Source organism: Mycteria americana, chromosome 3 (genome assembly GCF_035582795.1).
Source record: "Mycteria americana isolate JAX WOST 10 ecotype Jacksonville Zoo and Gardens chromosome 3, USCA_MyAme_1.0, whole genome shotgun sequence".
Classification (NCBI taxonomy): domain Eukaryota; kingdom Metazoa; phylum Chordata; class Aves; order Ciconiiformes; family Ciconiidae; genus Mycteria; species Mycteria americana.
Window position 1 is genome coordinate 74751015 of NC_134367.1, and position 24807 is coordinate 74775821.

The 24807-nt window shown below is 35.5% G+C and overlaps 1 protein-coding gene across 1 annotated transcript in view; it reads right to left on the reverse strand.

Moving 5' to 3' along the window:
- ADGB (androglobin) overlaps positions 1 to 24807 on the reverse strand; it is a 128740-nt gene that overhangs the window by 95778 nt on the left and 8155 nt on the right. Inside the window, exons 2-6 of the mRNA XM_075497367.1 lie at positions 13757 to 13907; positions 10657 to 10749; positions 8507 to 8578; positions 7051 to 7239; positions 597 to 736 (exon numbers count right to left, since the gene is read on the reverse strand). Of these exons, the coding sequence (XP_075353482.1) occupies positions 597 to 736; positions 7051 to 7239; positions 8507 to 8578; positions 10657 to 10749; positions 13757 to 13907 (645 nt within the window). The remainder of the gene's footprint in view (positions 1 to 596; positions 737 to 7050; positions 7240 to 8506; positions 8579 to 10656; positions 10750 to 13756; positions 13908 to 24807) is intronic.

The following is a 24807-nucleotide window of genomic DNA, read 5'->3' on the forward strand; positions in this document are numbered from 1 at the left end:
CAGATCAGTGTTTTGAATTATTTTCTGAAGCTTAGTCATTTTAACACTTGGTGTTCATTGCTCATCTCATAGGAAACTGCAGCCATAATTGTCAATCCTTTGCACCATGGGCCACCTTCTACTTTTCCAGGTCAGTTTTAGGAAGTGGATTGCCATACAGCCCACAACAGCAGAACTGTAGCAAAAGCATCAAAAGTAACTTACAATACTCTATTTTCAATACTGATTAAGTCAATACTTGTTAAGACTGACAATTAAAACTTCATTAAAACTTCTTGGACATTTCCATTTGGCAGAAAACCACACGTGAAGCTTTTTAGGAGTAATGGCAAACAGATAAAGCAAACAGGGAGAGTACTCCAGTTTCTTTGCAAAGTTTTTTGGGCATAAATGTACAAACACACATTTAAAAAGGAAACACTGCACATTCTGTAGCTACAGGGGACTTTGCTTTACTGATTTACTGTGTCACCTTTCAGAAAAGTGTGTATCTGTCATTACAAAATTTTTAGCAAAATCTATTTCCCATTATACTAAAACTATTTTTTGCAAATTCCATGTGACTTCACAAAACAAACCGAGCTGACTAAACATACCTAGTATTTGCCAGCTTAATGATAGCTTTGGACAGCAACATTGGCCAAAGTTCAATTTGACAGGTTGTAGCTGGCAGTAACAAATTATCCTCTTCATTGAAAGGCATAGTGTCATCCACAATGATCTTTCTCCAGCACCCCTGTGATAGAGGGAGGGGGAGGAAAGAAGAAACACTGAGTTTGTGGGCTGGAAACAGAACATGTATGTAAGAGAACTTCTAATGCTTTCCCAAGAACCCAGTTCTACTGTAATTTGATTTACATTACAGATGGCTTTAGAAGAAGTTCTCATATAATATCTGAGAAGCATGGAAACAGTATTCATAGCATGCTATTACTGCTCTGACTGATTTATTTCAGAGATTAATCTAATTGCAGCTACTTCCAAATATATTTCCTCTCATATGTGTAGTCCATCATGTGCATGCTCTTTCTTCAGCTGCCATGACAGATGCCTAAGAAACAGTAATGATTAAAAAAAGGCTTAATTAAGATACCAGTTTTGCAAATGCCTCTTTAAGCTCTTAGTCTGGAAAATACTTGTGATATAAGCAGTCCCACTTGCTTCCCAAGAACTACCTGGGGCTGTTGGCTGCAGTGGTTAGTGTCCTGGAAAGCATTAAGATTGCATCTTACAAAACACTGCAGGAAACAACACAAAATGACCAAATGTAACAGATATCCATATTTCCAGGATAAGAAACAAACAGGTAAGACAAGATACTGATGTCTCCAATACCAGATATTTCAGTAGTAAATTGAGCTAGTATCCCACAAAATAATCTTGCCTACCATTCTCCAAAAAAGTCTCTGTCCTAGTGACTAAGACAGAATAGAGAGGCAAAGGAATTCGTGGGGCAACAGCAAGTACTTCTGTTAACTCACCCACAAAATGATGAAGAATGACCAAATCACTAAAATGTTCACCATACATTATTGGAGAGGGCAAAATTACTGCTCTCTGCTTGTAACTGAACTGTGGCTTCAAACTGAAATGCCTGTCGATTAACTCTATATGAGTTCTATAGGTTTCAGAAGAAAATAAATTTAGGCCATATGGCAAAGATACCTAAAAAGAATAAACCAGGCTAATGTTTTTTAGGATAAAAACTATTTGCTGACAGCCAAAACTAAATTTTTAAGATTTCCCAAGTTTGAAAAGGACCTAGTAAGTGAAATCATCACATATTCATCTCCTTTTAGTCATTGCTGAAGTTTAATAGAGCGAGCAGTACAAGTGGAAAAGTAAAGGAAAAGATTGAAGAGAGATTTGGTTCTTTATAGCTCAGGACATTTTTAAATTCAGAGTAGTAATTCTGTGCATGTAATTCTTAAAAGACAATAGTATTTGTTGCACATGTAGCACCATTAAAAAAAGTTTTCTCCTCACCAATTGGTTGCCTTTTATACTTAAATAATAGAATCCATATCGCAATTATTTTGCATCAGTGATAACCTTTCTATAGCATTTCACTATTAACTCTAAAAACAATTATGCTGCTTTAAGAGATAAGAGACCAAGAGAAAGAAAGAAAAATATGTGGGGCAGAAGCTTTATAGATAGAAAAAGAAATCTATAGGTGAGAAAAAGTGGCAATAAAGAAACAAATTCAATAAACCTCAGGAATGCAAAGGGAAAGCAGGATGTGGGGTAGAACTGAAAGAATACTGTGCCAATGTGAAAAACTATTATCCACAGGTTTGATCTGGTGGACGACAATCCCCTCAGGACTCGATACAGCATTTTGCTGAAACCAGTTCATTACTCTTCCACTGTGCTTTCTCTCCCTTTTCATGTAATTTTCCACTTCCTCCTGTGAAATCTGTTTCTCCTCTATCTCTATGGATATTTGCCTTTTCTCATTTGCACATTTTCTTTAATCTTCCACCATTTGACCCTCTTTTTTAACCTGTTTTTCTTTCTGTGAAATACAGCTGTACAATCAGAAGAAAAGAAATTAAATAAACACAAAGGCCCAAAACAAAACAAAACCAAAAGTGACAAAGAAACTAAAACACTCTCATAACTCTTATAGATGCTTTAAAATGTAGTCTTTTATCACACGAATACACAACCTCTGCAGCATTAAATTCACACACAGAATAATGTCCTCTGCTGAGGGACCTGGGAAACATCACTTCTGCCTTCTCAAATTCATACAACTCTTATTCCCTATATGAATATAAGTTATTCCATACATGGAGGCAGTAGTAAGGGATGAGGAAAGCACGGGCATGTAAATCAGCTAAGTGCTCCACCTTACAGGAAAGTTAAGAGTTTCTTCCAGTTTTAACTACTTTCCTATTTCTTTCTCAGTGCTGGCTAGCTGACATGTATCAATAGCAAACTGCATGAAACTTCCTTTTAAAATATCATATTTGATCTATACTGTATTAGAACTGTAAGTTTTTCTTAATACAAATACATGGTGTAGGATTATTTAAAAATAATATTAATATGCTCAGGGTTTTATTCCTTCTCAAGAGGGAACGTGCATAAGTGCAGCCATTCAAAAACTCTCCCCAGCTTTGTTTGCATTTATGTTCATTCCAAAAGATGGACAGATTTATAAACAATTTAACAGGGTAATGGAGAAGTAAAATAAATCCCTCCTTACTTTTATTCACAGGAATTTTTTATATTATAACCACTAGAGTAATGGTTTCCAGCGTAGAAATAGAATATGAGCAATCCTCCAAGGGTCATGGAAGTGTCTGAGTAATTATTTTGTACTTGTCACTGTAGAGATTTCTGAAAGAACTCTGCACTGAGGTGTTTCTAAGTGACATGCTGCATGCAACTGCGAGGCTCTCTCCACACCTCCAACACAAAACTTGGCAAGCTTATCCATGTGAGGCACTGACCTGCTGCTGTCCCTCTCCAGGAGTGTCATCTGCTGCAGATGTGATGCAAGTTCCTTTACTCTGAAGTTCTAAAAACATTGTGAGATGGGAAGTTTGTGCCCTCTCCTTTTGTAGAGCAACACTAATTATCTCAAATAATGGTAAACTGGAGGCTTGCCATGAGGACCATTAGGAAAACAAAATCTCTTCACTCTTCACCAAATTATATATATATTCTCTTCCTCTCCTCTGGTATATTTTTCTGTCTCCTACTGTTATGCATTTAAGAGTGTTGTCCTTGAGTATTCTGACCTGCGCTCTTACATTCCATCTTCCAAATCCTTCCATTAACCACATCAGCCCTTTTCACAAACACAGCCCTCACAAAACCTCTTTCTCCCCAAATTTAAGAGTTTCATTCTTATACTTATTGTTGCTCTTTCTTTTGACTGCCTCCTATTGGCTGAGAACATCTTCTCAAGAGACCTCTATTTTTTTATTTTATTTTTTTACCATGGGTTAAAAACTCTCCAGGTTGTTCTTTCCTGATTCTCCTCTTCTCCTCTTGCATTTCCTTCCATATTTGGTGGTTCCTTTTTACTGTATGAGGTTTTTTCCATGCATATATAGTAATAAAATATTCTCCCAGAAAGCAAAATGAGCAGGTTTTTTTTTACTTACTTCATCACATTTTAAGGATATGAGGTAATGCTGAATATACCATTTCCCTCAAAAATTCTTTTAATATTTAATTGCCTTTTCTTCTAATTAATTATGCCATATTTTGGATTGAATTTATCTAAAGTCAAATTCTAGCTATTGGACCTTTTTGTATTTCACTAAGAAGCTATCCACTAAGATTATCTTCTTTTCCATTTGTAACTAACTATATATGCAATGCCTTTGTAACCTCTATTAAGCTGGAAGAGACCCAAGTTAAACACATGACAGTCTAAAGTCCAAATGATGCTGAAAGTTTCAAAAAGAATCCAGGTGTCACCCTTTGGTTTTTGGTCCCATGACATACATTTCTGCAGAGCAATCAAAGCTGTAGTCGTGGAACTTTCCTTGCAGAAACTGAGGGTTTTCATCCTTAACAGCTGAGAAGTGAAGAATATTCAGTTCTTCCACTCCTTCATGAGTGCTCTAACAACCACATTTTATGCAAAAGGAGAGGTGGAAGCCATCTAATAAAAGATATGAGCTCTCTTCAGCTTTTCATGCACTCTCACAGAATAATCTAGTGCTTGGTATCTGCATAGACAGATGTACCTAATACACAGCCCTCAGTCAGCTGCTTAACCTCCAGGAAAACTCTCAGAAACTCTGAATGTTTGTTTGACTAATTCTGATAGTTCCTCACCCAGTATATGAAACATCTTAATCACCCTTGGAAAAAACAACGCCTATCCCCATCGACAATAACAGACCACTTCACCACCTAAATTAATCTACTTAAATTCTGCTCCTGGAGACAGTTGGTGTGGCGATACCTAAAGCAGGTATCTCAAGCAGGCCCTCTGAATATGTCTATAGCTTACCTGGATCTACTGATACGAAAATGTTTAATTTGAGCAGCTGAAGCCTCTAAACTTGCTTTGTTAGAGATGGTTATGTTTGTTCAATTCACAGTGTGCCAAGGAACAGATATATCTCTTTCAGCCTTCCAATGCACAGAAGAAATATTCATTGAATAACTGCTAGTTGGTGGTTTTTTTCTTAATGTTGCTGTTTGTTTTTATTATCAGTAACTTGCGATAGCCTCATTTTAAATATTGCATATCAATACTACTAGCAACTTAAATTTAATTAGTACCTTTGGCCTGCCTAATCAGCTGTCTGCATTGTCTTAGCTGTTCACTTGTATTCATGAGCACTGATTTTTGCTTTTTTTAAAAAAGCTTTTACACATTCTTTTTTAGGTTTTGTTTCCTTTTTTAAGGATAACTTTTTCTGATTCCATGAATTCTATCTTTTTAGAAGTCCAGTGGGATGCTTTTGAGTTTTCATTAACACTTCCAACTTTATGTTTCCAACTGACTGTATAAAAAATATTTTCAAGTTTGGGCAACTGGAAGTTTAATAGGGTCAATTATACGTCTTAGCATTTTGTGACATATTCTGTTTGTAAGAGACAAATGTAACCAGAATAACCCTAACAACATAGACAACTTCTAACTTTTGGGTCAGTGATTATTTCTTTGTTTATTAGTATGAGGTTCAATCTTATATTAAGTGTTCCCTGTTGACTGTAAAATGCATTAAGTTATTGTCTGTTATCTTTAGAAACTCCATGGGATGTTTTGATTTTACCAGTACATCTTCAGTAAATGGTCCTCTCACTAGAAGTCTTTAATCACCTTTAAATACAATTGTATACAAATAGCTCTGTGAAGTCAGCCAACCGAATTACTTAAACTATAAAACATTCTTAATCCTAATACACCAGAGATGTGGGCCACTTGCTGACTCTATTAAACATGTGCATCAAACCTCCATATTCTATCATTCACTACACAGGAACAGAAACATTTTGCATATTCTCTCAAAACAACTAATGCATGCACACAAAAAATCAGCAGATGAAATTAAGACTGAAACAAAAATGAGGTAAAAGTTACTGACTAAGAATTTAAATCATATATATCACTATAATCATTATAGTGCAGTGCAAACCTCACAATCAGTCTTCATATTTTTCTCTCTAGCAAAACTGAAATGAAACATACCTTCTTATTTAGTAAAAGCCAACCAACACAGAAGTCAAGTGGCAGAAAGGAATTTCCATCCAGGTAGCACACACATATGATGCTTAGTATCATCATAACATTTTGAGACACAGAGTAAAAAAAACCCCAAAATATCAACAAGAAGTACTTTCATAGAACAAAAAGGTGTAAGAAAGAAATAAAAGAAAGGAAATTTCTGTAAATGTGCTAAATTAAGAAGAGTTTACATTGGACTGTAAGAGGACATGTGATTTAGAAATCAAACCCTGTAAAAATAGGATGTCAACAATCACATGCAGCTCAAAGAAACTACAAATGGTGAAAATTAATCACTTCTTAAAACAACCTTATTTTATCCACTCACTATATAATACAGAATGAACCAATTATTTTCTGTCAAATTTATTGAAAATGTGCTTTGGGCTATGGAATGACATTGAAAACTGCTGTTTGACACACACAAAAAAGTCACAAGTATCAGAAAATAAAAGCTATTTCAATAGATATGTTGAACATATGCAACAATAGCAACTGTCATTATTGGATCCTCTTTCTACAATGTAATAAACAAATGAACTCAAATGTAGTATCTTGTTGCAGTGCTCAGAGAAAAACAATCTCCTAACAATCAGCAAAATTCTACATAATCTACAAAATTAGAATATTTCCTTTGCAAGTAATAACTCTGTTTTATCAAGTTCTAAGTTGTACAAAAATCACATGAACTGTAAAAGGCGTTTTTATTAACCTGCGTCAACAATTTGTCAATACTTCTACTCCTACAAATCCATATATTTTCAATAATAATAAATACTTACCCTAACCATTACAATTTGCCATGCTAGCTGCATATTTATATATCCTTGGAGGGAAGTACTCACCATCCAATAAAGTTTCACTACGTATTTTCCATAGCTATTGTACAGCGGCATGTGTCCCCTGGTAGCTTTACATAAGGCATAAATGTGTTCCCATGGTTTCCAAAAAAGTGTAGATGTTCCACTACTTAAGGCCTTTTCATTATATATCCTCCAGACTGCATAAATTTCACTTATAATCCATCTCATCAGCTGAAAACAGAAAAATAGAAAAAAAAAATTTTCAACTTACATCTTTTAGAAAAATAAAATCAAATTTATTAGAATGATCAAAGAATAAAAAGCTTCTGTTTTAAATGAAGAAGTGACACAAAAGTATAGCTATGGTTTCATGCAACAGTTAATGTCACTGGTACAACTTTTCATAAAATCATCATAATATCTATCTACAATAACACAAAACTTCATGAAACTAAGTGAAGGCACAATATAAATTATGCTATTCCTCATCTACCAAAGAAAAATGAGGACATATGATTTCAAAATAAGTTACATTACAGGACTTGTGAACTGTCACTTGTTTAATTGCTTATTACTAGCTAAATATTGCTAAAAATCAATATTAGCCTTAATACTTGTTATTTGTACTCAGTAAAAAATAATCTAAAACCATTAAAAGTATTTAACCATTTCTAAAATTTAAAATAGAAGCTTTAACTAATCATGTTTTAGTGCATGTGTTTTTCTAACCCACAGATTTCTGATGTATGCTATAGTTTCACAAGTATTACCAGACAGTTACAGTGATTTATATAAACAAGAATGAGAATAAATTTTTACTACAAGAAACTTGCCCTAAAATTAATTAGTCGTTCTGTGGACAGCAAAATTTACATCATCTGTTTTCTGGTGGCTTCTTCCCATGCTGTTTCTCTGGTGCTGAATTTTGAATTTGCATTGAAGCACTGAATGCAATAGAAATTATGAAGTAATATTATATTTAGTAAGGCACTTGGAGGCCTTTCTTCTACCTGCTTTATAGCTTCCCATGATCTGTAGAAATTTAGTAAACATTTATTCAACTCTGGAGAGAAGGAAAAGACTGGCTGGGTGACAGAGATTTGCACATACATGCAGGCACACTAGGAACATGACTTCAGAAAAACTTGAATGAAAAACAGAAATCCTTTCTAATACAGCTTTTATTTGCTCTTATGTTTAGAGAATATTATCTAGTAATAATCTTTGTAGTTCATAGACTATATATTAAAAAAAACCCAACATGCTTGGAAAATCTCTTACCATCATTGATTTAATTTTTCAAATTCTGAAAAAGGTAAACACTAATTATACAAATCTAGATAATTTCTTGCCATTTTATTCTTTTTTCACTCAAAAAAATTTTCACAACTTATTTCTTCATGGTAGAAATTTAGAGTGAAATGCAAAAAGTTAAAAAGAGTTAAAAAGAATGAAAGAAAGTATTTTTTAAAAGGGACATTAATGTATTTCTACCTACCTCACTACAAAATATATGCTCATTTGCTGAAAAAAGGTCAAATGAGGTTTCATTTTTGACAACCACAGGAATCTAGGAGAAAGTAAATTAGTTAAGTCCATAGCTAAATTATCTGGAAAAAATTAAATGAACTCTAATGTTTAACAGTAGTGACTTACAAATATTAGACATTTGACAAACATTCGTTAGACATTTGCGAGCTAAAGGCCATCCGTTTGCAAATCTTGCAGCTGCTTTGGTACTTCTTAATAAAAATGTCTTAAAATGTAGATGTTCAGAATTTTAAAAAATCATTATTTTTACCAGGAGATTTAGAGAGTACCAAATGAAATAATTACATAATTAAATTGAAATTCCCTCAATTTATTCATAATATTTGCAGTTCTGCATTTAAATCATTATCATAACACTGTCTCATACTTTGAGATTTCCTTGGTCCCCCACCAAGACTGAAAGGGATTTGTTTCCTCATGGTCAGTTAGTGGTATTGTCAGTATGAACGCTGACTTTATCAAACCTTTGACTGTATTACATAGTTTTGATGACTATTGTTTATACAGTCCATTTTCTTTTTGTAAGCAGTTTAGAAATAACATTCTAGGATTGTAGTTTATTGAAAGAAGTATATCTGTGCCTCTCATCACTTATTGGTGATCATCGCTTGATTCTTTGCTTACCGCACTAAATAGGCTTGTTTATGCTTTCTTTTATAGTTACTAATAGATTAGGTAGCAACATATATCACCTTAATAGCCTTTCATCACTTGACATTTACATTAATTTTTAACAACTTATAAAATTTCTGTAAATCATAGCTTCTTGATTCAAAATACATTGGACCAAAACAAGCCCCATAGTTTTAATCAGGTCTTAAAGAAAACAAATACTTTCTTCATAGTGCTCTAAAGATAGATTTTAAATATTTTTAATACAGATACATGTTTTCATGGCTTTCTGGGCTGCCAGCTCTCTTGTCCTCATCTTTCAGATACCTCCACTTAGTTTATGCATTTTGGCAGCGTTTCTCATCCAATCTTTTGTTCTTGTCAATTACTCCCCTGACCTCCCCCTCTCTTTCCTCCATTAAAATTACACTTGGACCTGTTTAGTGTCTAGTTAATAAAAAATGGAACTGACAAGCTGACAAAAGGAAAACTGACAAGCCTGAAAAAGTTGGAAGGGTGGTCAAAGTGTTTTAAAACTTCAGCATTTCATCTGAAGCAAAAATGCTTTAAAACTTAGATTAGCAACAGCATTGGAGAACACTAACCTTTGAAATGGTTAACACTACCAATGGTTAACACTACCTAACACTACCAAGACCACCACTATACCATGTCCCTAAGCACCTCATCCAAACGTCTTTTAAATACCTCCAGGGATGGCGACTCAACCACTTCCCTGGGCAGCCTCTTCCAATGCTTGATAACCCTTTCGGTGAAGTAAAATTTCCTAATATCCAGTCTAAACCTCCCCTGGCACAACTTGAGGCCTGGTAAGAAGGGCACTCAGACTCTGTATAGTATCATTTAAAATGCCATTATTAGAGCTAACTATGACGAAAGGGATTAGTATAGATAATCTTGTTTCCTTTTAGACACTGGGAACCCCAAGTTGTGCAGCATCAAACAGGCTTCTGATCCACGCATAGTATTCTGTGCAGACCCCATCTGTCAAAAGTGTTACCCCATTTTGCTATTATTGAGCTATGATGGGATTTGAGCTATTACAGGATTTTGTTCCAAGAAAACTACTCTTTTCATCATTTCTACTGTAAACCAGAAAGGATGTTCACATAAGAACTTCCTGCTGCACATAGATAAACACAAAGAGACGCAGGTGGTGTAATTGCCAGTACAAGAGGGAGCTGCCTGCAGGCTCCTCCCTTACGATACGCTGGCTGAGTTTATCCAGCGGTCAGGGATCGCACCCGGCACCACGCAGGCCTGAAGGACAACTGCCTGTGCAGCACAGGTTAACGGCTCTATGGATCACTGACTCCTCGGTGTACACTGGTCTCCTGGACAGGATGACTATGCATGGTCAAGAGGGTTTTATCTGTTGAACTAATTTCCTCTACTAATTTTCTTCTGCTTGTGACATAGCTAGGCGAGGAGCATTTCTTCATTATCACCTTGCTTGTTTCTTACCTTATTTATTAAAAACTCATGTGGACGTTTCCATGAATGCACTTTTAAGGATGCTGGCAATTCTATTTTCCCTTCAGGATCCTCAAAGACATACTACATTAAACATGCATGAACAAAAATGGAACATTTTTTATTAATTACAGTATTGTGTCTTCCACAAGATTTAAAATAATATATTGTTCACACGATAATTCACTTAAGGGGAAAAATAGCATAAAAAGGAACTAATAGTATCTATAACTGAACTAAAAGAGTGCAAAGCCCAAACTGAAGAGTCGACACAAAAACTGCTTGTATTATTCTGAGAAGTCTGTGTGGCCTGCACTGTCTAAATAGGTCTATATAAAATGCTTCCTTTTTTTCCACCTTTCAGAGAAACCTCCCAAACAACTGTTTAACTTTTAATTCAGGCACTCTTCTACCAAGTTGTTTCTAAGTACTTTTTCTAACTCATTTATTTCTAAAGCTTTTTAAATTGAAGACTGAAAGTAAATATCTAAAGCGATATTTAGACACAAACAAAGGAGGTTCCACGCATTTAAAACTGCTATAGAAAGCATTAAAGAGAGTGTCTCATATAATTTTCAAACTTGCATTTCCAAAGTGATACTTATTCTCCATGTGAACAGAAGGCGTCAGGATATATGATATCTGTTTACTTAATAGTACAATGTAGGATGAGGAGATGCCTCTGATACTGCTCGTGCTGACTGAGAAACTAATCGGTTACATGGTTAGTGCCTTTTATTTGTGCCTGGAATTTTAAACAGCTTTTAGCCATATTATAAATTTCCATGTGTTTCACAGGCCATGATGTACTCTATCTGTCTTCTACAGACCAACCAAGAGAGAGAGTTTCTGGGAAGGAAAAACTGTGATGCTTTGAGTACTTACTGATTAAAGGGAGGCAAAAGAAAATATATTACAAAAGCATAAAAACCAAACACAAACCAAAGACTCCAAAATAGTATTTTCACCCTATTTTTTTCTTACTTGTGTCACTGTGTAAGTTCTTTCAACATACCAATCTGCAACAAACTACTTAGAGTACCTGAAGGAAGCAAAGTAAGTTGGGGGGAGGGGAGGGGGGAGAAGCTGTTAGGAATAATTATTTTTCTAAAAGCTTAAAGGAAGCCTTGTAGACTGGACCATACAGAAATGTATTAACAGAGTTTATACTCTGCTTTCAGAGACATCCAACCCTGACTACACGGTGTAACAGGAAAGTTTAGCACTTAAACACTAGATAAACCAGAAAAAGGAGGCAGGTGAGAATGCCATAACACTATGCAAAGAAACACTAAAAAAACCAGAGATACACCTTTCTTTAGCTTACAAGTGCAAAAACACTTTGAAGAAGGATATTGTAGGTTCAGCTAAACTTGGCTGACAAAATCAGGTTTAACTTGTCTTTTATTTAAGGTGGCTTATAAGAGACAACTTCCAGGTCTCAGGAGTTCATGCCTTAAGTACAGGAGCCTTAATCACAAGTTCTACAGGAAGGACAGGCAAGAAACGGGCACAAGAAAAACAGACAAGGTCAAATGCACAATCTCAGCAGCACACTGCGCTGCTCTAAGAGAGGCTATTGTGTAGGGTTGCTTGATAAAAGAGCTTTAGCATTTCAAGGAAAGAGATCACTTCCGATTGATTTCTTCTCCCACACAAGAAAATAGGATTGTTTATATTCTTGTTCTAAGTGTACTCAAAGGTACTGGATGCCATCACTAATTCTGTTGCTAACTGAAATACCCTATACGATGCTGAATTCTGGCTAGCTGCTTGGATCAAAAGAGGCCACATTAGAAAATCCTTTAGATCTGTAAATTAGTCTGCTGTAACCGACATATTTAACAACTCCTTTAAACGTGTAAAAAGAGCAGTGTTTCAATAGCTTGTGGCTGAAGAACTGAATGGTCCTAAACACTTCAGAATGCCTCTTATGCTACAAAAAGAAGAAAAATTTTCAGTTACAATTATTTTTAAATTTTATCTATTATAATAACGTCTGGCAGGCCTAACAGATTCGTGCTAGATAAATGTTGAGAGTACAGCCCAAAGACACCAAATGTGGTAATGGAACAGAAGAAAGACACAAAGGAAAATTATTTACCTGTCAAGTTAATGGCAGCATTCAGTATAGAACCTATAACTTCCCTCAAAAGAGTACTTTGGCCCCATAGGGCTACAATATATTTAAGCTTGGGATAAGAAAAAAACAATCTACAAACACATAGGAAAAAAATAATCTACAAACATATACATAGCACACAAGAATATATACAGAACAAACATATGAACAATGCAGAATTTGCATATAAAATAGATGATTAAGCACAGTATTAAATGGATATTAATTATTATTATTAATTAATAATTAATTATAATATTACTTTAAAATGCTAAGTTTAAGAAACTCTTTAAGAAATAATTTTACTACTACTCTGCATAAAACGCACATACATTCTGTAATGATAACCAGTTTGAAGGAGTAAAAATCCAGATGAGATTTAAAAGTCATTCCAAAGTTGGAAAGACTGAGGAATTTTTCTGCATCTGGTAGGTGCTTACTTTCTGCAAAATAACTATATCCCCTCAAACCATTCTCTGCACACTAGAACTGCAGACATTGTTTCACATGTCCAGAAACTGAGGTATGCAAAAGAAAAGACTTCAACATCCGTTTTTCCCATAATAAAGATGGGTGCATTTAACCTTTTCAGTCCATAGAAACTGCAGTGCCCAGAGAAGGGATTGCTCTGACATACTACAACAGTTCAGCTGTTCCCACATCCCCAGTTTTAAATATGTTATGGAAAAGATTTTGGGGTTTCATTTTTTTTTTACCATTAATGTGCACATATTAATGCACACACATATGTTAACACTTTGCTTAAGAAGCAACAAGTAAACAATGCACAATACTTTTAGTTTATTATTTTAGTTTACTAGGGAACTATTTAAACTTATTGAAAGGATATGATTGAAAATTAATATATTTATCAGTAACACATTATTTTGAAGTTGTGACAAACACTCTATTAAACACAGGTACAAAAAATGAAGTGGAAATAATATATATATGTGTCACACAACTTACTGAAATGGGACTTTTTCCAGTTTTTTCTTTCTCTTTTCCAACTTTTCCAGCATCCCATTTTTCTGCATTGATATCTGCTTCATTCCATTCTGGCCAAATAGGAAATCTCCACTTCTCGTTGGAAGCACCTACATGGGAAGACATAGTTGCCCTGGGAAACAAACAGAGGCATGAATAAAAATGAACAGTATATTAGGCAAGGGTAGTAGGAAGATTTTTATCTCATAAAATATTCTTTTTTTTAATGTGCTGTAATAAAAATTCTAGTGTTAGTAACTACAATAACTTTTTGTCACTAAGATAAGCAAGCCTATAGAAGTGCTAGACGGCATTATTAGGTATAAACCAACAAAATATTTAAATGCATTTATATGAGGAATCTTGCTGAAGTAAATGGGACAGCTGAAGCACGAAAGCAGAATCCAAGGGCACAGTTTCCTCCCTCTTCCTTTTCCTCTGCTTCAAGCCATGTGGTTCGGCTTCCTCTCCTGTGCCAGTCCTAGCATTTACAACGCAACTCAACTCACTCATCCAATCAAAGGCTTTCCTTTTATTTTTTTTTCGAATTCTTTTTCGAAAAGCTAAAGATACTGTAATTTTCTCCTTCCTTTCCTTATACCACACACTCTTTTTTTTTTTACTTTTTTTTTTTTTAATGAGAAACAGCAGAATTCCTACAAATATGTCCAGGAGATCAGGAAGATAACAGTGTTTTGGGTTACAGCTGGAGGGCTATTTTTACAAACTGGTGCCAAGAAATACTTATTTTAAAAATTAAAGCTTAATTTCTTTAGAAACTGACATCTTCAGGAGATTTGAAAGGGGAAGCTTCCATTTCTTTTATATTTGAGAACAGGGGGGTTTAAGTCCTGGCCATATATTGCATATCATATCATGTGGATATTTATACCAATATACAAATCATCAGTGATATCATATAAAACCATACTCACATTTTACATTTCAGAATTATAGCTTCCTCTTGAGATTTTGGTGACTCCACAGAAAAAAAATGAACCCTGACTGTGATTTACAGCATCATTCAGATTGTGCAAAGCATTTGACATTTCAGATAAAATGGTCAGAGTGTCATCATTCACATACGCTCTTTTTTAGTTGCTGTACACAATATTCATTCATTGTTCCTATATAGGTGCAACATTAATTATAATTACATTCTAAATACAAACACAGACTATATAAATTAGTAGTCTGGCTAGGGGAAAAGGGTGTGTAGGAAGTGACACCTGAAAATACTATTAAGTCCTATCTCCCAGAAGGTGGAAGCAGGGGCAAGTCACTTGGGGGAAAGAGACATTGCTCAAGTGTAGAGCAATGAAATCATAAAAGCAAAAGCTCATCTGGAGTCAAAATAATTAAAGGACATTAATGGCAAGGAAAAAAGCTTCTGTAAGTACACTGGCAGCAAAAGGAAGACTACGTAAGGAAAGTGTATGTCCACTGCTTATTGGGGCAGGGAACTTAGTGACAAAGGACATAGGAAAGGCCAAAATACTCAGTGCCTTTTTGTGTCTTGGATTTTGTTGGCAAATTTGGCTCTCAGGCCTCCCAGTCCATGAGTTTACTAACAGAGTCTGTGGGAGTGAAGCATTACCTACAGTAGAGGAAAGCAGCTAGGAGGCACTTAAGCCAACTGAACACACACAGGTCCATGAGACTAGTTGGGATGTGAGCAAAGGTACTGAGGGAGCTGACTGGAGTCACTCCAAGGCTCCTGTTGATCATATTCAAAAGACCATGGCAATCAGGCAAAGTTTCTGATGACTGGAAAAAGGCAAACATCACACCTATCTTCAAAAACAGTAAGAAGGAGGATCTGGGGAACTACAGTGGTTGGAGATACTTTAAACTCAAATGGACAAGGACCTAAGCAACCTGATCTAAGCTGGCCCTGCTTTGAGCAGGGAGTTGGTCTAGATGGCTTCCAGAGGCACCTTTCAATCAACATTTTTCTGTGATTCCATAATACTTTGTTGTTAGCAATAATAAGGACAAAGACATGGGTAAAAATAAAGATTTCTCACTGTCTAGACAATAACTACATTCATCCACAGTACCATAACTCTTATTGGAAGACAGCTGTGAAAATTCAATACCATCTGTGCCTTCTGCTGTGCAAATAAAAATATAGCTTCTACCACTCTAACTGGAAGGAAGATGTATTCTCTAGAGTGATACCTTCCTTTGCTTTTCCATCTTTGTCATCTCAGTCATCTGTAAATGTCCTCCAGCCTCTCTCTATTATGTTTGATCTTTCATTAATGGTACCCTTTTTTCTCCAACATTTTCTTGAAGACTCAAATGATGCTTCATTCTGTATTCAATAATACTTAACAAGCAACTGAAAACCCTGAAGTGTTTATCAGTTTCTGTGGATTACTAGGAATGTCTATATCAGTTCCAGTTGTTTCAAAGAATCTGCTGTATCTGCATTAACTGCATGCATAAGAACAATGAAAAACAGAATGATAGCTGTACCAACAGCTTCAACACTTGTGATGTTTTGAAACTTTGCCCCTTTCAACATTGATTTAAATACAACTCCTAGCAGCTTCTTACATATACTTATAAGAAAAAAATGATAAGTTAAAATTCTTACTTTTTCTACTTTTTTCTTATTTCAGATGAAATACCAATGACATATGCAGTGATTTTAAATATTCAAGGACTACTTCTAATTTTTTGTATCTTTTTTCCTCCATCTAAGTCTGCATTTTCTCTTTTAAATATTTATAGAGAAGCATGGAAGTTTCACTCAATAATAATAATAATGATAATATTAATAATGATGAAGACATTCTGAAGCCATTCCCAAAGACAATTAAATAATAATTGCAATAATTTCTATAAGATTTCTGACTGCTTTGGGACAATAATGGAATAATAAAAAAGCATTATTTTTAAAAAACGAAATATGGGAAGACTTGCCTATCTTACTATCACACTAAGACAGAAAATTACAATACACTTCGACATAATAGAATACCCTCAACACTAATAATGTGGAAGACATGGAAACAGTGCTATCTACGACTGAGATGTCTAAACTAAGTTGGGGAAGCCCAATCCTCCTGCTTCTCAAGAAGGATGATTCAATTAAGATTTTGGAAAAATTCATAAAGAACTGCAACTTAATTGGACTCCAAATATAAATGAATAAGTGACAAAAGACAGCTGAATTTATTAAAATACTGTATTTGAATATGGCTATTAAGAAGTTCCTTTATTACAATAATTGAATAATATAATTCATTGAGAATTCTCTAAAACAAACTAACAAACACAAGGACAATGCAAAGCATTACTGATGTTTTATGCTCAAGCTGGATGGGTCCATTGTGCAACAGTATTTTAAACAACAACTTACTGGCAGACTTCTTTTTAATTCTGTGCTAAACCCTAAAGGAGAAAAAGGAAGAATAAATTGCAAAATGTGGGAAACGCTATGAAGTTGGCACTAATTCACCTCTGACCCTCTAAGCAGCTTCTCCAAGAATACTGGTATAATCGATATAGTGCCAACAGAGGAAACAGGGAACAGCAGGAGAGACAAACACAACAGGAGAAAAAATTGCAGACAGATTACGACCTAAGTTTTTCAGAGATTTCAGGTTTAATAGAGACAGAAGACAGGCCCACAACGTACTGGAAGTGTGCTCGCTCAGGTTAAACATAGTCATTTAGTCTGTAGACATAAACACGTTAGCTGTTCACCCACTCTGTAAGCAAGACCTTGTCAATATGGTCAATGGAGCCTAGGGAGTAAATATTTTCTTCTTAAAGTAGATAAATCTACCAGTAAACTATCTCTGACCATTCCCCACAGAGGGAAGCCAGCAACATTGAAGGGAGTCTTCTCAAGAGAATTACAGAAGTACTGGTATTTAGTTTCAGAACAGCATGGCTACTCCACCTTCCTTTCCCAGTACTCATGTCATTCTGGACCACCAGACAATAATAATTTTGGGACACATGAAAATAACTGATGCACTATGCAGGTTTTTTAGAATTCTGGAAGACACCATTCTTTCTATTTCATTCTTTCCTCCAAGTAAAGATTTAATACTCTCTTTCCTAACCCCCCCTTGCAAAAGTTAGATGCACCTTTAATCTTGCTTAGCCTTTTGATGCAGTCACTTTCCGTAACAGTGAAACAAAACAAAACCCCCCAAAAAAGGAAAGAAAAAAGAATTAGTTTTTCACTTTTGCTTAGATGAGCAGATCTGAGGATGGAAATGAGACATATTCTCACAGTAATTTTGACTGGGAGTATTTGAAACAGATAAAATTGTTTAATAGTTCAATAATAATTCCATCATTGCTTCCACAATGACTCTGGGGCTTTATGCAGAAATCTGGTTGGAGCCTTGACAGATAAAAGTGCTTCAGCTTCTTCTGTCTCCATGGCTGTACTTTGGAAGTTAGGAAAAAAATCCCCAGGGATTCCACCAAAGTGATGACTTCTTGAGGATTTTTGGTTTGTTATTTGCACATGGATACATCCAATCTTTTTTATTCTTTCTGCGATCCTTGCCATTCCTTACGATACAGGTTGCAAAGATGATATTTTTTGCAGCTAAATCCTTTTCAGTTTCTATTTTCATTAAGGTTTTATTTGTTTATTTCTATTAAACCTACTTAAGTTTCAAAGTTTAAGATCTGCTTTATATTATCATTCTAAGAAATCAATACAGAGGTTTTCATGGACTTAGGATGTAGTACTGGGATCTCTGCCTGAGGATTAAGATGCAAAATTGAAAGCTAAATTTTGATTAACTTAATGAATTGCTACTCAGCAGCTGAGCTACAGTTACTGTCTATGCATCTGTTCTTAGCTAACTTCAACTATGGAGTAAAATATGTGTTCGCTTAAAGCACATTTTTGAGAATCAAAAGACTGAGCATTGGTATCTGTAACAGCAACTGTTTAAACAAACTGGCCATTTTATTTGCAGTATGATACATTTAGGCGGTACAGTATGATTAGGTGTTTATATGCGAGCCTTTCTGTAGATGCAATGATTGTGAGTTTGGTCTTCATTTGATTCACTCTATTAAGAATTTGTTTATCTCCACGGCAGGGCATTTGTTGCTAAGTAACAGCCAACAAGCCATCACTTCATCCCATCTTAGTGCTCCTGTAGGTGTTTTAAATGGTCACCAACATTACCCATAGCATGTTTTAAAGTTTAAAAAATAAACTGTGAATTTGATCACAACAATACCCCAACAGAAGACAAAATCTCTTTGATTCTCATCATTTTCACCTTGTTACCTGGTGAGTGTTGCTAGTCTTTTATCTTTCATTAAATACAATCTATTCTTTCCCTGAAATGTCTGCAACCGTTACACTGTACAGCTTAGTTTCATTCAAATCCCAGAAAATACACTATTAACATATATCTGATGTCACCCTGACTACAGTTCTTGGGATGGCCAATAATTAACGGAAATCATTCAGTAACAGGACATGATACTTAGGTAACTAATATCTGGCAGGTCAGTGAATGAGGCTCAGAGCTGAAACTTCTATCCTTCTTTCCTCCTTCCACTCCCCTGGATGCTCTGAACTCCTCTATACTTACAGAAGTAAGAGCAATCTGAAGTGAGGAATCTCACATCTCATATTCCCCATCGGATACCAATGTTGGAACACAGGGAGGTGAGAATTTGGGGCTTTTTCTACTTACCAGGAAGCAATAAAGAAAAATGTGTCCCTTCCCTTGGATTGTTTGAGCAGTCAGAAGAAACAATTTCTGGCCCCAGTAAAGGCTTTTATATTAGGACAGAGAGAGCAGAGACCAAACATATGGCTCAACTTCTCCTTCAAACGTGTCCTGGGGGGAAGCTACTTAACTTTTTCCCTAATCTCTTCAGAACTCAAAGACAAAAGGCCCCTCTGAAGACTTTATTTATGGCAGAAAGTTCTTTTAAACTTTAGTCATTGAAATAGTTTTTCAAAAGTAGCATCTGAATATCTTAGAAACCCATGGCAGAAACCATGGCAATACTCAAGTTCATAAGAATCTGGAAAGGATATGAGAACGTTTGACCAAGTATCAGTATCTCTGCTGCAAAATGAATTGCTCTTTTTCTTCATACCTAGTGCCATTCTGAAGAACAGGAATGAACAGAATGAGTCATGATCAGACAACCTAATAAGCAGCTAAGGCAACACAGTCTTCTCTTTATTATTAATATAGTCAGCAGCAATTCCAAAATAAAACCAAAAAATGTTGTTTACAGTAACTTACCATTATTCTTATCTCAGACACTGGAGCCAAAACTTAAAGGACTTTCTGTAGAAGAAAAATACACTAGTCTAAATACTCAGAGCTCTCGTGGTTGGGGAAAGACTCAAGCCATGGATGCAGTGCAGGTACAATGAGCAGAACAAATAATTGTAAAGCATCTAAGTTGCAATGACAGTTGCTTGCAAAGCCTATGACAACAGGTTTTGTTGTCATTTCACTTTTGTGTACTGGGGTAGGACTTCTTCCTCAAAAAGCACAGAGTGCTTTCTGTGTGAAGCAAGATCAAACTGTGGAAAATTAAAGTGATGATAGAAAGAAACGATGAATACCAACTGATTATTCTTTATAGGCATATTATTTTTAAAGGAGTCTGTAATTTGGATCACTACTTTCAAGTCTAATATTCTCATTTCTAAACATAGGTGATATCCTTGTAAGTGTCAGACAAACTACTAAGACTTCAGTAACTTGCCAAGAATGAGCCTATTTCAAATGCTTGCGCACATTTCCTAAGAGACGATGGTCACCTAGCTTCACATTTAGCCTTGCCAGCTAGAAGTCCACATGTTTTCTTACTTTTATTTGCCTGCATATTAATGGGGGGTGAGATGTTCACTCTTGGTTTTCTTTCCAGGTTATAGAAGGGGGAAAAAAAAGCTACTTGACAAATCCCTTGCCCAAATTGTACACAGTGGCATTTCCTGGACATTATTTCAAAGAAAAATTGATGGAAAGTAGTGGCCTAGAAGCATTGTAGTTTGTAAAACTTTCTTTTTTTTTTTTTTAGTTAGTTCTCCTTATTTTCAGCCTGATTCCATTTGTTGCCCTATAAATATGGTCTGAATTTTGGTCTTTATAATTTTAAAATTCCAGCTAAATTTGAGTATCTTCCTTAAAAGTTTGGATCAGTTTTCATCAACATAATTCAGACTTGCTGTTTTCATCCATTTATACCAACTATACATTTTTGCTATATAAAACTTTGAACTGACAAAAAAGTCAGAAATTGAATATAAAAAGCAGAACAGAGTACTAGACTGGTGCCATGTGTTAGAGAAAAAAAGATGAAGATGCATTCAAAAAACTGATGACAAATGCAGTGATAAGGCAACTCAATATTTCATATAGATCACAACAGATTTATCTTGTATGACTAAATCTTAGCAAAGCTAAAACAAATATACATTTTTTCATGTATTTTTGGAAGAAATCATGTGAAATCCAATCTTAATGCTCGTAGTAAGCTCATGTTCAGTGTTAGAATTTTGGACTCTTTTAACCTTCTATTTTTGCATTCCAGGAAGAAGAATAGTTTTTATTGCATAAACTATCATTAGTAAGAGGCTCAAAGACAGAAGCAAAATCAGGTGAAGTTACAGACTTCAGAAAGAACAGTGTGGACACTGCTGCTTTCAATGGAAGCACAAGTCAAACTCTGTAGCCTGTGAGAGCAATGCTAAAAAAGCTCAGCTTGTCATTTTCAGTGGCAAGAGCCAGCTATAGTAAAAATTATCTGCTCCTGATTCTATGGAGCCAAAGGACTGCTCTCAAAAAGCTTTTAATACGGAATGGCAAAAAATACTATTTTACATATTTGAGAAACACTCTTGAGAATGGAAGGTATCAGATGGCCTGGAAGTCATTCATTTGGCAGCCTTTTATATTCTTCCACACTGGAGGTCACTTAGACTTTTAAAAGAGATCCTTCAAAAATAATTTTTTAATTTACATTCCCAAGAGTGGAACACTGAAGATTAATCCCAAGAGATGCCTGCCAAAGCAGAAACCTTGTAATATCTAGCTCATAAATGAGCACTTTTAATCTATAGAAACAAAAATAGTTTACAGAGGAGGACTTTATATTCAGTTTTACAGGTAGAAATATGATATACCAAGACCCAGCTAGAGTCATAGCAAGGACTTGGAAAGAGGAGTGCCTTTTCTGGTGATTTTCAGGTGCCAGTATCAGCTAATAGAAGTGATTTCTGACTGATTCTTCCAAGGTGGTTGACTCTGGGTTGTGCTCCAGGTGGGACTGTTGTCAGCTGGCCTAAATCCTTTATGGTTACCTGGTTTCAAAAGGTGGAGGTGACAGGCCAAATGAACAGAGTACAGACTAACGTAGGCACCAAGGGGTCCCAGCTGCATCTTGCAGTCTTTCAACAAGTCACAGCTTTGACTGCAAGTAACATCTACATCCAATTTGTAGACCAAATTTCTGTTTCATCAAGGCATTGTCCTTCCAACTAGCAGCAAATGACTACAGGTTACATAGTTCTCAGTTAATGATAACACTTCACATCAGATGCTGTCTGTCTTTATGTTAGATCAATTAAGATCTCTGTTCAAGTACAGTCAAGGAAAGCAAATAAAACACTACGACACATTAGAAGCAGGATGTCCAATACATGAAATTAGTACAATGCCACTCAGTATAATCAATCTTTATGTCCTTTGCATGAAATACTATGTTTGATTCCAGTTGCCCTAGCAATGTAACAATAACTTTGGAAATTCAGTGACAGGCAACAGTTTAAAGCATAGAGGAATAACAAAGCATAAACATACAAAATACCAAGTAGTACAGATAAGAGTGTATTATTTATCTGCTCTCATAGCACAAGAAAAATAACACATCTAATATAAATACACAGCAAATTTAATACCGATAAAAGGAAAAATCTGACTGCTCAGCACATAATTCACCAGCAGAACTCCTTCACATCAGATGCCATTCAGGTGAGAATACTGATCTATAGCTACTGGAACAGCCTGTCTCAAGTAGCGCATACCTCAGTCAAACTCAAGAAAAAAAAAAGAAAAGGAATGTGCCACTCGGGGGATCTTAGTTCCATTCCACCAAACTTTTGTGTGAGAAACCACTAACAGCACAGTCACAGAGCATCCACTTGTTCTGGTTGTCCTCCAAGACAGGAAGCTGAGGATCTCTTTCCAAATCCTCCTTTACTGTACCTGATTCAAAGAGGGAATCTGAAGTCATGTTTCCCCATATAATTGTACAGCACCTTAGAAATTATGAAACCAGTAACTTTTCTGAGTTTGTTTCTCCCAGTGTTTCCTGCTAAAAAGATTGAGCTGGCCTTAGATTCAGCTATAAGAATGTTGGAAGATTGCAGCACCTCTTTCCACACTGGAGTTTGGTGCACAAGTATCTTTCAAGAACACAGCTTGTGCTTTGCTCCTTTCTTTGGCATTTCTTCCCTGGTGGCTTCTGTAAAATCCTTTTGTGCCTTCTGTGTGGCACCTGGGTAATTAAGAACTAAAAATCTCTGCATGGCAGAGCACCTCAGTACTTCTGTGGATTTAGGTCAACTCATTTACAAAGCACTTAGCATGCATTGATAAGAAAACCAGGAAATCCCATTTCTTCAGTGGTGGTTACACAGAGCTCTCAGAAGAAGCTAAAGACCATTCTGCTTAAGTAGAAGAATAATCCATGGCAAACAGAGTCTCTAACATGATATTTTAAGACTGCTTTCCAATTTCAAAGCACAATTATTACTATTTTTCTTTTGACAGGGCTTTTTCTGCTATATAGGTCTGCTGAAAGCTGCTTTTCTCTATTACACTTGCTTTTCTCTATTACACTGTTCATTGTAATAGAAGTCTAGACTTCTATTGCACAGTCTCCAACCAACGGCTCATGGACAGTGTTTGCCTGCGACATCCCCTGACATTGCTTTGAATTACAGGGAAAGAAAAACCTAAAACTAAGACCCATAGGGAGCACAGCATTTAGTGTGATATTGCCATTGGTATATTACTTAATGTTTTCATGCCCATGAGTCCATGAATTTTGAAATCTACAAATCAGGGTAGGCTGAGCTCTCAGGTTTTCATTGTTTTAATTAGAATTAACTAGGAAAACTAATTTGAGTACATAATTTCCTAATTAAAATGTAATCTAGTTAATTAAAAATTCAACTTACTGGTTGCCTTATATGCTATTTTAATATGTTTATCTCATTTACTTAGGGAAGAACCCATTGTCTCACCACAAAGCATGAAACTAAAAAAAAGTTAAAGGCAGAAGAAAAGGGAAAAAAAAGTACTAACAAATTGACTATATAGATTAAAATTGTACTGCATTTACACACTGAAACATTTCAATGAATGAAACACAGGTGCTGAAAGCAAGATCATCATCTTTCTGGCCAGAAAATGCTAACAGTAAGAATTCTAGGTGTACTTAATTTTATTTCTGAGACTAACAAAAATACCGGCCTTGGAAATATGGGTTATGTATAAAACAAATAGACAATAAAAGAAAATAAATGAAAAGCAGGTATTTTATGCTCAGGCAGGGCAATGCAAACTCTCCAGGAATGTCTCTAGTTTTTGTTAGATTACAATTTAGGTATTAGTACAATAGCACACAGTAAAAGAGTTTGCAGATGCACATTGATGCAATAAATAACCTCTGAAGAACAATTATGAACCAAAGAATTTCAACCAAATTGAACTTAGGATCATAACACATTTAACCACTAGCATTACTATGTCTGGAGAAAGTGCACATGCATGATGGTACCATTTGCTCAGTGTTTCAGATGGTTAAATTTTACGCTACATAGACACTTCTCCATTCAATTCTGCAGCTGGATGTCCTGAAATCCTGGCTGTTACAGATTTATGTTGCTTCTGAATTATTTGAGAGAACAGGAAATGCCTTATCATATTGGTAATGCAAACAGCGAATAAACCCTTCCAAAAGGCTCTGGACAGCCATTCAAAACAAAAGAATTCTGTTCATCT